Raw genomic sequence first — 13523 nt, forward strand, 5'->3', positions numbered from 1 at the left:
GGTTTCTCAAGGGATCAACTGAGACATTTGTCGGGATAGAGTTCAGCTTCTTGCTGTTTGTCCTGCTTCATTCTTTCACTCTCCCTGGTCCTCATCTGGACAGCACTGCCCAATAAATACACTTCCTGCTTGCTTGTATATTTCTATCTCAGAGTCTGTTTCGCAGGAAACCTACACTGCATTGTTACCACTGTATGTCATTTAACATATATATAATATTTTGCATGGAAAATGTATTTCATTATCCTTGTGCTTGGACATAGAAATTAACTCGTGAAAAAAATATATATATATGTAAAAGAATTTTGCTTTTGAGATTCAATTCTGAAGTTACTCGTTTAAAAAAAAAAGAAACTGTAAAACTGGCTCCCCAACTAGATTGAGAATTTTGTAAAGGACTGGACGGCTTTTAGTTTCTTCATTCCTGGAGACTAGGGCAGTGCATGACTGTATCGTTTCTGAACAAATGTCTATTGAATAAAGAATGAAGACAGCTTTTTCTTTAAAAAGAAAAAAAAATGAATTTTGTGACCTTAGGAAGAATCAGTGAAATTATCACTGGTTTTAATTTTTACTTTGGAAAACCATACTAGCTTTCTGTAAGGAAAAAGCATATGTACTAAATAGTATTGGTATGATGCAAATAAACAGATTCGAGCACAGCTTAGAAAAAGCCTTTACTTGGATAAAATATTTGGAGGCATTTCAAGGATTGTATCCAGATCCCTCATTAACCATTATCTACATTGGCATTTGAGACACATTGTTGAAGTGGACCTCAGCAGGATAATGTCACCACATCATAAGCAACTACCAAACAAAAGGGCAGTGAGGCTATTCAAAAATAGCATTCTTGGATCTATCTATACAGTGTATGTATTTGTTAAATCTTCATTACTGTGCTCGCTTCGGCAGCACATATACTAAAATTGGAACGATACAGAGAAGATTAGCATGGCCCCTGCGCAAGGATGACACGCAAATTCGTGAAGCGTTCCATAAAAAAAAAAAAAAAAAAAAAATCTTCATTACTAGTGCCACGAGGTTAGGGACTCTTAGAATGTTAACAGAGAGCACCTTACAGATTACCCAATCCAAGTGTCTTCTTGGACAGGTAAGAAAACTGAGGCTTGGAGGAGTTGTCGCCCCCTGTGCTGCTGTCTTCCTCTGTAAACTGGAAGGATTCCTGGGGATCTCAACAGGAAATAGATGGCATAGTCAAAGTATTCAAGGAGGATTTGTTTACACAGACAAGATTTACAAAGATGTGTGTTTAGGGGAACTCAAAAGATGGTCCCCTAATTTACATAACTTGAGTCTTCATTGCAGTCGGGCTGTTAGCATTCCCAGCCCCTAAGGGAGGAGGAGGGGAGCAGTTACTGGAATCCAGAAGGAAGGTGTTAGGTACAGTGGGCTGCCCAAGATGGACGTTGCCTTTGTGATGACAGCACAGCCAGCTCTAGATAACTTTGCTGGGAGGAAATCAAGGAGTTAAGCTCTGTGACCTCCGCCCCTGCCTCCCTCTGAACTCCTGCCAAGGGCACTGGCCATACACACTACCAAATAGAGGTGTATAGCATAGGTCTGCCTCCAGGGCAGAGACCATCTCCAGAGGCAAAAGGGAGAGTTCCACCATGTGCGTACTGTCCCGTGCTTTTCTGCCACTGTAGCCATATATATAAGGATGAAGTGGATAACATCTATAGTATTTTCAGAATCTTGGTGAAAGGGTCCATAAATAAAAGACTGTTAAATATACTCGGACATGTATTTTGAGTCAGAGTTGGCCTTCGCTGTACTTTATCTTATACTGTTATCGAACTGGTTTAAAAAAAAATGTGAATAAAGATCAAAGCCTTTTAAACAGATACATCCACTTGTGTAAATATCCTTGAACTCCCCCCACCCCTTCCGCACCCCCTCCTGCTGCCAAATCCATTCCGCACCTCTAGAGGCTGTTAATACATGTAAAGATTGTAATAAACATTGTATTTGCTTTGGTTCCAGCTGGCTCCAACATACCAAACTCTGCCCCTAGTTCCTATTGTTATCTTTGCTTACTAGACAACTGTATTGTTACCATTAGTAGTTACCTTTGTCATAGGTTTCTAAATGTTGATCATTATGTTTGCCTCAAAATGTTTTTGAATTTAAATGCACCATTATATTTTGTTTTTAAGGAAATTTAGAATTATTAAGCATAGAGAGTTTTTAGCAGAAATGGATTATGCTGTGGAGAACTTTTCTTAGTTCCCAAAACATTTTCGTTGGTATTGTCCATTTTCTATAAAGCTTTCAAATAAAAATTATTTCTACCTATGTGTGCCTTAAACTAGTTTTAAGTCAGGCAGTCTTCTACAAGAAGTTTTTGAGGCACGGAAGTGTAATAACTTCTAAACAAAAGAAATTTATATTTTACTGTCTGGAAAATTTGACAATTCGTTCTCAAAAACATGGATCCAGATTTAGTTGTAGTAGATATTTTAAATCCTATGAAATTACGGAAATTATTGTCATTCGAGATGTCTAAATTACAATGATTTTTAATATGAGGATTGAAGGTCTCTGAGTCAAGGCTTATAGAATAACCACATAAATTAAAACCAAGGAAGTCTTCTTGGTTTTGTAACAATATATAGGATAATTGTTACATAAACTAGGGAACAGCTGTTAGAAAAAGCTATTTTTTTAAATATCTATTACAAAAGATAGCAGTTTGTTATTTTTATATGTAGGTCGGAAGCATTGTCTGAGTTATTTTATTAGAGAACTAACTAGAAATGTGAGTCTTGCACAATTCAGACCTTCTTTAGGAATTCAACATGCTTGAATTCCACAAAGATTAAGCTAAGAAAGATCTCTCTTTAGGCAAATGTTGATAGTTCAAAATAGAGCATAAACAAAAATTTAATTAACTAGTCTAATTCCTCTAACTTTGTTATGACGATTTACACAGAGACTAAGCAAAAATCTTACAGATACAAATGAGCTTTTTAAAATCTTGGTTTCCCTTGAAGTTATTAAGTGGGAATTAGTGAATAGATGCCATACCATACAGAGCACTGGAAAATAATAGAAACCTTTTCCCTAACCCGTTTTTTAAGGAAATCATTTAACCCCAAAGGACAGCTGAGTTTTCGAGATATGTAAGGTCTTTTGAAAATTCACATTAAAACATTTCAAAGTAAATGTTTCTCATTAGTAATTTAATTACAGCCTGTGTCTTGGCCTGTTGATTTGAGGATGCTCTGAGTGCCAAGGTAAAGGTGCAGTGTTAGATACTAAAGGAGCTCGGGATTGAAATTGGACAGTCCTGCTGGGAGTCCCAGGTCTTGTACATCTCAGCTATGTGATGGTGGCCAGATTACTCAACGTCTCTGAAATACAGTTTCTCCTTTGCAAAATGTGCTTACTGACAGCAACCAACTATACTTGTAACACTGAGATTGTCAGCAGGCCTCTCTTTTCCTTCCCCCTTTATGCCACTTGCGCTGCTGCTTTTGTGACCACTGTCTGTTTAAATCTTGATGTCTCTGTGTCCTTACATTTTCCTAAGCACATGCAAGTATTACATTTATACCTACGCTAACCTAATAAAAGTAGTGATTTTTATTAAAATTTATTTGTTAACACTGTTACCCTGGGCATCTTTTCTGTGTGAGCAGGAATGAGAAGGACGCATTGTTTCTGATGGCTGGATCATGCTCCCCTTTGAGTAATTATTGGAGGGTGAACATCCTGTGACTGTTTTTACATTAGTATGAATATTTCTGAAGGATAAATTTCTACAAGTGGATATCTAGGATGGGGACATGTGCACTGTTATTTTATAGATACTGTCAGATTTTCCTCTAAAAAGTTTGTGCCAGTTTACAGTTTAAAATGGTTTTTCTATAGGATGACCCACCCTGAATAGTGTCATTCTGTTCTTGTCAGAATATCAGGCAAAAAAATGATACCCTTTTATTGTAATGGGTTTCTTTACTTCTTCTTCTTCCTTACTTCTTTAATGAGATTATCTTTGTTTTTCCTCTTGTGAATTGCCTTTTCATTTTCTTCATCCATTTTTCTGGTGTGATGTTTTATTTCTTTTTGATTTGTGCCAAGTGCCGTGTGTAGCATGTGTTTTAGGTGTTTTCTACCAGGTTGTCATTTGTCTTTTGCCTTTATCTATGGCATTTTTTGCTAAAGATGATTTTAATTGTAAATAGCTAGATCTGTGACTCTTTTCATCCAAAGCTTCTAGATTTCCCATCTGCTAAACAGGCCTCCACATCCCAAAGTCCTTTGCTGTTTTCTTCTAGTATATTTTTCTAGTTCTACTTCATACATTTAGATGTTCTATGAAATTGTAAAAGAAATTTTATTTACATAAACTTATCAAACTTATTTTGGGATCAAATTTATTTTGTTCCAAATGAAGGCCTCTTGTCTTGCTTTCATGTTTTTGTTTCTGTTTTCTAGAGATGGGATCTCCTGTGTTGCTGAAGTTGGACTTGAACTCTTGGGCTCATGTGATCCTCCCTCCTCAACCTTCCTAGTAGTGGGGACTATAGGGCACCACCATGCCTGGCTTGCTTTCACATATTGAAGTATATTTTTTCTTTCACTAAGCTGAAATTGAGCATGTGTTAATATAAGGATATTAAAGACTATGAATGTGTCAGTCACTTTCTGGACGTTATTCTGTTAGCATCTACTATTTTATTTACCACATAATATGCCCTAGAGTAGGTAACTGAATTAATAGTCTGTGTATTAATTTTATGTCTGATGTCTACCTATCATCTAATTTTTTTAAAATTTTTATTATTTTAATAGTATTTTTGTTACCATAAATTTTATTCACCAAAAACATAAGGCCAATGTGTATAAGGTAGAAACTTTTTTTTTCTTTTTTTAGCCAGAGTCTCACTATGTCACCCTCGGTAGAATACTGTGGTGTCACAGCTTACCTCAGCCTCCCAAGTAGCTGGGACTGCAAGTGCCTGCCACAACGCCCAGCGTTGTTGTTGTTTTTTTTTGTTTTGTTTTGTTTTTTTTTTGTAGAGACAGAGTTTCACTTTATGGCCCTCGGTAGAGTGCCATGGTGTCACACAGCTCACAGCAACCTCCAACACCTGGGCTTAAGTGATTCTCTTGCTGTTGTTGTTGTTGTTGTTATTGTTGTTGCTGTTGTTTGGCAGGCTAGGACCAAGTTCGAACCCACCAACCCCACAGTATATGTGGCTGGCACCTTAGCCACTGAGCTACAGGTGCTGAGCCAAGGTTAGAAACTCTTAAAAGTATAAAAGTACAAACATGGTGGCTCACGCCTGTAACCTGAAAAGCCAAGACAAGTGGATTGCTTGAGCTCAGGAGCTTGAGATCAGCCTGAGCAAGATGGAGACCCTGTCTCTACTAAAATCAGAAGAAAAAAATAAACTAGCCGGTGTCTTGTCAGACTCCTGTAGTCCCAACTTACTTGGGAGGCTGAGGCAGGAGGATCGCTTGAGCCCAGAAATTCAAGGTTGCTTTAAGCTAGGTTGATGCTACAGCACTCTACCCAGGGTGACAAAGTAAGACTCTGTCTCAAAAAAAAAAAAAGAAAAAAGGCACAAGGGGATACTGGGAGAAGGAAAACAAAAACTCAGTTCTTTTTTTTTTAGTTCCATAGGTAGCATGTAGAAAAATGTAAGTGTGGGTTTATATAAGACAAACTCTTATTAATAAAGAATTTTACACTTTGAGAATACAGAGAATACTCCCTATACCCCACAGAACACAAACCATGGTACAAGTCATCATAAAGAATACAATAATAATAAATACTACCAAGTAAAAATCATACAGGTTACATTCTGGTTATGTTTTGATTGTGATGGGACCAAGTAGCAATCTAACAACTAAAGGTTACCCACAAATAATCTGACCATATAGAAAATTTAAGACACCTTTCTAAATAATTTATTTTTCCCTGTATTTCTCTTGGATTAAAGAGAAAATTAAAGATAAAGTACATATTATTCAAAGATGAACAAAATAAGAAAAGTTTATTTAATTATATGTAACTCAATGTTTTATCATTAATTAAGTTGAAAATAAATAAACTAAGTTTCAATTCAGAAAGAGAAACCAACAAAGAAACCACCAGGGGGAAATTTAAAAAGATAAAAATAGAAATCAGCAAACTATAAAATAAAACACTAATCTTTCCAAAATAGAAATAAAACCCAAGTCAGTTTTTTAAGGTAAATGAATAATATGACTAAATTTCCAACAAACTTAACAGATATAAAGAAAAAACAAAAATATACAACAGTAAGACAGAGCAAATCAGTTAAGGCAACCTGAAATTCAAATAATTATTAAAACTACCATGTTCAAATTTAACCAAATACATTTCAAAATCTAGATTTAAGAATTTTCATAGGAAAATCCTTTACCATTGCCAAAATGGACTCAAAAAGAGTTTGAAACTTAAACAAATTCCCAAGAAGAAATTTAAAATATTTTTCATGACACATTGCTAACAAAGATCGAGACTCAGATTGTTTTATGAGTGAGTTTGTTTAACTCTCAAGGAAGTGATTATTCTTATGTTGTTTGTACTATTCCATAATATAGTAAAGAACACAAGCCTTGACTATTACTGATAACAAAACATGAAAAATGAACACAAACAGTGTAACCTGGATTATTGTACCCTCAACAATAAAATAAATAAATAAATAAATAAATAAATAAAAGAAAGAAAATTAAAAAAAAGAAAACTGTTAGTCTTGTTTATGAATATAAGTTAATATCCTAAATAAATATTAACTGTTAATATCCTAAATAAATATTAACTAATAGAATCTCTGTGTATCTTAAAAGAATTATACACAATTGGCTCAGCACCTGTGGCTCAAGCCGCTAAGACACCAGCCACAAACACCTGAGCTGGCAGGTTCGAATCCAGCCCGGGCCTGCCAAACAATGATGGCTGCAACCAAAAAATAGCAGGGCATTGTGGCAGGGCATTGTCCCAGCTACTTGGGAGGCAGAGGCAGGAGAATTGCTTGAGCTCAGGAGTTGGAGGTTGCTGTGAGCTGTGATGCCATGGCACTCTACCCAGGGTGACAGCTTGAGGCTCTGTCTCAAAAAAAAAAAAAGAAGAATACACAATTGAAGCCTGGGCAACATAGCAGGACTCCATCTCTACAAAAAATAAAGTAAATTAGCCAATTGTGGTAGATTGAGCCTGTAATACTAGCTACTGGAGGCTGAGGCAGGAGGATCACTTGAGCCCAGGTGTTTGAGGCTGCAGTGCTATTATTGAGCCACTGCACTCTAGCCTAAACAACAGAATAAGGCCCTGTCTCTAAAAAATGTGTGTGTGTGTGTGGTTAATGTAGAAAAGAATGATATACAATTATTAGTAATGATTTATTTCAGGAAGGCAAGGATGGTGCAATATTAGGAAATGAATTAATATAATTAATATATCATTGATAAAATAAAGAAGAATGATCACATTTTAAAGAGCATTTGATAAAAATTCAGGTTACAGTCTCAATGCCTGTAGCTCAAGCAGCTAAGGCACCAGCCACATACTCTGGAGCTAGCAGGTTCGAATCCAGCCCGGGCCTGCCGAACAACAATAACAACTACAACCAAAAAAAGTAGCCAGGCATTGTGGCAGTCACCTGTAGTCCCAGCTACTGAGGCTGAGGCAGGCACCTGTAGTCCCAGCTACTGTTACCCAGGGCAACCTCTTGAGACTCTGTCCCCCCCACCCCCCAAAAAAATTCAGGTTACAAAATTTTAAAGGGAACAGAAGAGAACTTCCTAAACATACCAATATTGTTATTATTATTTTGACTGTCTAAACATGTCTTTGATAATCACAGTAGGTATTACTGAGTAAAGTATTGAAAATGAAGATAGCCCTATTAAAATTTTTTAAGATGGGTAATCAATCAGAAATCACAGTTTCCGTAGAACAGCATAAATAAGGGTATAATGAGATTAAACTTTTCATCTCATCTGATGCTAGACTTTATTTTGAATTGAGGTGAAAAGATAAATATGTGTTCTCACAATATCTGTATATGTCTACAAATCATTCAAGTGGAACTTTATGGACAGTTTGCACCTGCACTTTTGTTGTTTACAGTGTGTTAGGGAAGCAAAGAGAAGTTCTTCCATCTAGAAATATTAATAAAGCAGAAATAAATCACGTAACTAAAAACCAGAGGCTGGAATTGGACACTCTCTTTAGTAAAAATAGTACCTATTTGGAGGGACATGAATGGTCATTGAACTTGGCCCAGTCATGTCTCTAGCCATGATTAACTTAAAACCATTAGTTGGATATTTGTTAAACCTTACTGTTATGTGTATGTTGTTACAATAGGCATTTCCATATATTATTATAACCATAGAGGAAGTCAGGGTCATGCCCTAAGGAACAAACTACATTATGAGCTATGTTACAAGGTCTGACTCCCAGGTCAGCAGGGGGTTCGGGGAGGTGATGGCATCCATGCGAGGCCTCCTAGGATAACAGCAATTTCTTCCTCTGGAGGAGAGAAAAAAAGAGTTTCCCGGGATAGAATGATGTAAACAAAAGGGTGGAGTCAGGGGCAGTTGTATATGTTTGTATAATCCGTCTGTGCTCAGCGCTGGCCAAGTGTGAGGGTTACCTGAATAACTTTTTTTAAAAGAGAAGAGGAGAGACAGGGAGAGAGGGAGAGAGGCAGGCAGCTCTAAGGGCCAAGCTACAGAGAATCTAATGAAACCTCAGTTTTTCTAAAAGCCCCATGAGAACCGCCTTGTAGATAGGGAAGAACTATGGGAGGGGATGCTGGAAAGATACACTGGAGTCAAATGATAACATTGTTCCAGTATTGATGATTTGGGGTTTGCCTTTTGTTTTAGTTGGGGGGTTTAGTTTGTTTGTTTCATTAAGAGACAGGGTCTCACTTTGTTGCCCAAGCTGGAGGAGAGAAGGGAAAACTTTTACACTGTTGGTGGGATTGCAAACTTTATTTCCATATATGTAGTATGGAGAATCCTCAAAGAGCTAAATATAGACATTCCATTGGATCCCGCAATTCCATTAATGGAATCTACCCAAAAGAAAATAAATCATTTCGTCACAAAGACATTTGCATTAGAATGTTTATTGCAGCTCAATTTACAATTGCCAAGACATGGAATCAACCCCTGAAGGGATTAATAAACTGCGGTATATGTATACTGTGGAATACTATTCAGCTATAAAAAAGATACAACCTTTACATCTTTTGTATTTACCTGGATTGAGTTGAAACACATTCTTCTTAGTAAAGTATCACAAGAATGGAAATGCAAATATCTAATGTACTCAATACTAATATGAATCTAATAGGAAAACATGTCCATACGAGAGAATAACACAAGTATATCCAAGTGAGGGAGAGGGAAAGAAAGAAGAAAAGGAGGGAGGGGTATTCGTAAGCTCTCACCTGACGGACACATTGTCAGGGTGTACAGCTCACCTCCTGGATATGGGGCTCAACTGCCTCAACTACAACTTGAACTTCACCTTAGAAACATGAACATTTGTACTCTCTTATTAATCTGAATTCTAAGAAAAGAGAATAATTTAAAACTAAAAACAAAACAGCCCTTCCAGGCACAATCTTAAAGGAAACTTGGATAGACATCAGTAGTAATGCAGTTAGACAAAACAATAAGAATAAAAAGAATCCGAGTACTATAAAGTGCTTATAGTAATAGATTTATATGTTGAATTCCTTATTTAACAACAAAGAATCCACCTGCATTTCAAGTTTTCATAGAAATCACTTGAACCCTTATGCACTAATAAACCAAAAGCCTTAAAATAACATGCTTTCCTCAGCCCTCAACCTGGCAGAAGTCATTAAAGTTGTATTTGTTTCATCTGTTACTATACACAGCTCTGTGTTAAATATGGTTCTCCTGTTTTTGGAAGCTCTTCCTGTGTATGATTTTTATACATGTGTGAACAGTTTAAGTTCTTCGTTTCTTAATTTGTTTTCTGGAAAGAGCGGCCTGGAAAGGGGTTTTATTTTGATTCACCAAAGTGTCAAGAACACTTTTCCCTTGTCCTGGGTGCGCTGCAGACCTCAGGGTCACCCATCAGCAGCTCTGGCATCATCTTCTCACTTCCCAATAATGCTGACTTTGTGAGCTGGGCTGAAATTGTTGCTGTCACCTGTTTTCCATGTATTATTTTTTTAAGTACCTTAAGAGGAAAAAAAGTTTTAAGATTTCTCTTTTTTTGTCTTTGCTTTGCTTTCTGAAACTCATGTATATTTTACCATCCTAGTAAGATAATAGTCTAAGGTGAGAACTCAGGTTATAGAGATGATATAATTTCCTGGCCTTTCAGTGATGAGTCCTCTTTATTTATTGCTTCTATCACAGTGTCCCCAGTGATACAGAGAGTTCTTTGCAAACTGGACCTTTTTTGTTTAAACTTTATTCAAATTAATATGAGGGTACAGTATTTAGGTTACATTGTTCTCACTTCCAGGGCAAAGTTCCATTCGTAGACGACACCCTAACCCAGGGAGTGTGTTATACACTTTCACAATGTGCACATTAGGTGAGATCCCTCCCTCTTCCATACGTCCTCCCCTCTCCCCCTCCCACTTCCCTCTACCCCAAACTGGATTGTCATAGTGTTTTATTGTTCTTAGGAACATGTAATTGTTCGTATATTGATTTCATATTAGTATGGAGTACATTGGAAATTTATTTTTCAATTCTTATAATACTCTACTAAGAAGAATGTATTTCAGCTCCATCCAGGTAAATGTAAAAGATATAAAGTCTCCATCTTTTTTAATGGCTGCATAATATTTTGTGGTATACATATACCACAGTTTGTTGATCCATTCATAGGTTGATGGGCACTAAGGTTGCTTCTACCACTTCGCAATTATGAATTGAGCAGCAATAAACATTCAAGTGAGAATGTTTGTGGTAAAATGATTTATGTTCTTTTGGGTAGACACCTAATAATGGAAGGGATTGCAGGGTCAAATGGAAGGTCTACATTTAGATCTTTGAGGATTCTCCATACTTCTCTCCAAAAGGGCTGTATTAGTTTGCTCTTCCACCAGCTATAGTATAAAAGTGTTCCCTTCTCTCCATGTCCACGCAGCTTCTGGTGGGCTAATCTTGCTGAGGTTAGGTGATATCTTAGAGTGGTTTTGATTTGCATTTCTCTGATGATTAAAGACAATGAGCCTTTTCTCATGTGTTTGTTGGCCATTCGTCTGTCATCCTCAGAGAAGTTTCTGCTCAAATCGCTTGCCTACTTATAGAGAGGGTTGTTTGCACTTTTCTTATTGTTTAATTTGAGTTCTCTGTAGATTCTAGTTATCAGGCCTTTATCAGATTCATAACATGCAAAAATCTTCTCCCATTCTGAGGGCTGTCTGTTTGCTTTGTTTGTGGTACTCTCAGCTGTGCAAAAGCTTTTTAGCTTGATCAAGTCCCAGTTATTTATTTTTGGTGTTGCTGTAATTGCTTGGGGGAGCCGGGGGCGGGCGGTCAGGGTCTTCCTCATAAAGTTTTTTCCCAAACCAGTGTCTTCAAGTGTTTTCCCCACACTCTCCTCTAGAATTTTTGTTTCGTGTCTTAATTTTAAATCTTTTATACAACAAGAATCAATTTTTGTCAATGGTGAGAGGTGTGGGTCCAGTTTCAGACTTTACTGCGAAATGGATCTTGTTTTTAAACCACCTAGGGTGAAGACTTGAAGCTGACAGCCCTGGTCCTCAGTAACACTCTGATCTGTTTGCCGTTGCAGGTCGTCACGCTGTGGTACAGAGCTCCAGAAGTCTTGCTCCAGTCCAGCTATGCCACTCCTGTGGATCTCTGGAGTGTTGGCTGCATATTTGCAGAAATGTTTCGTAGAAAGTAAGAAACACACTTTGTTTCATTCTGTTTTCCTTGAAAAGAGACTTTTTGAATCCTAATGATATAGTGTGGCATTTCTGCCTCAAGTAGGGTCATACTGTCCAGATCCATCTGTTCCAAACAAGCCTGTCCTGAAACCACCTTCTTAGTCATTACGGTGTAGTTTTATATGACTGCACCTCCCGGCTCTTGGCAACTCTATCTGGAGAGGAACACTCCCCTGTTGTTATAATTTCACATTGCTCTTACTGGTGGTGATAGGACATGGTGAACATTAGCATGTTTTGGATTTCATCCACAGGAGGAGAACTAGAACTATTAAGTATATGGAAAATTTTATGGAAATTTTTATGGTGAGAATAGTTGAAAAATAGAATATTTGGGCAGAAAGGAATAGGCAAGGGAGAAGTGTCATTTAAAGCTTTAGAGTGCTTTCAATGCCGCCATTTGAAGACAAGATTTGATATATTCAGGCATTACAGAGGATAGAAATAAGACCAAAGATATAGAAATTACAGAAATAAAGATTTTTGTTAAAAGGAGTAGAAATCTAATAATTATTTATCTGAAGAGTAGATTAGAGTTTATGAAAATAGTACATTCTCACTGGATGTCCAAGAAGAGGCTGGACCACTACACATGGAGATGTTTTCAGTGGCGTTTGTAGGATCCAGAGGTAGGCTAGATGACTTCCAGGGCCCTCTATGAGAGCCTATGATTCATTTGTTTGATTTTCAGGATCAAAATTGAATTGTTTCAATTTCACAAGAAATTGCCAAACAATATAATAAAGATCTGCCAGGAAAATAATCCATACCTGGGTACTAAGTTAGCCTGGTCAAAATTAAACAGAGAACCTAATCATAATCTAATTTTTATTTCTTTTCTACTTTACTTTCCTTGGGAAAATGTGAGTTGGGAAGCTGAGTATATTCCCATTGGACATATAACATAACATGTTATGTTCAGAATGTAACTACGTGATAACGCACAAGGAAAAGATGGGGTCCATACTGTTTGTCAGGTGGTTGGTTTTAACTGACCTTCTGTCCATGTAATAAATTTGAGAACTGTTTCTAGAACTCAACAAATTCATTGGTGGCTCTTAGGGTGGTATCATGGTGAGGAGATCAGAGAAAACAGATGTTTCATGCAGCCTATTGTGTGCCAAGTATAATGCTGCACCTCTTTACACCTCTTCCCTTATGCTACTTTTTTAAACCTTCACAGTAAGTGGAAACTGAGGGGTAGAGATTCCACATTGGGTAGAAATCATCATCATTAAGATTCACTGGGGTGGTAAGTTTATTTGTCATCCGGCGGCTAAAAGTTATCAGGGGTGTGAATCCAAAGGAAATCTTATGAGTTCTAACCCAGTGTTGTTTTTTGACCAAGGAAAGGAGAAACTATGAGTGGATACAATGATAAGACAGTCTGTCAGTAGGCTAGAAGTCAGGATTAGCCTTCCTTAGGGTCACATCCATAACCATTTATACATCAGCAAGACTGGTCATCCTACATAACCCAGGGAGAAGAAAAGAAGCAGAGGCCAGAGGCCCTTCCAAGCATTGTCTCCTTAAACCCTTTTTCTGAAGGGTTCAATC

General features: G+C 37.2%; 1 protein-coding gene and 1 non-coding gene across 3 annotated transcripts in view; both read left to right on the forward strand.

The window, feature by feature from the left end:
• CDK6 (cyclin dependent kinase 6) overlaps positions 1 to 13523 on the forward strand; it is a 256624-nt gene that overhangs the window by 176325 nt on the left and 66776 nt on the right. For both annotated transcript variants that reach the window (XM_053609350.1, XM_053609349.1), the window contains exon 5: positions 11810 to 11919. In XM_053609350.1, the coding sequence (XP_053465325.1) occupies positions 11810 to 11919 (110 nt within the window). The remainder of the gene's footprint in view (positions 1 to 11809; positions 11920 to 13523) is intronic.
• LOC128560495 (U6 spliceosomal RNA) lies at positions 900 to 1006 on the forward strand. Its single transcript, XR_008372993.1, has one exon. It is a non-coding gene; the product is annotated as a U6 spliceosomal RNA (small nuclear RNA).

Source organism: Nycticebus coucang, chromosome 11 (assembly GCF_027406575.1).
Source record: "Nycticebus coucang isolate mNycCou1 chromosome 11, mNycCou1.pri, whole genome shotgun sequence".
NCBI classification, from domain to species: Eukaryota; Metazoa; Chordata; class Mammalia; order Primates; family Lorisidae; genus Nycticebus; species Nycticebus coucang.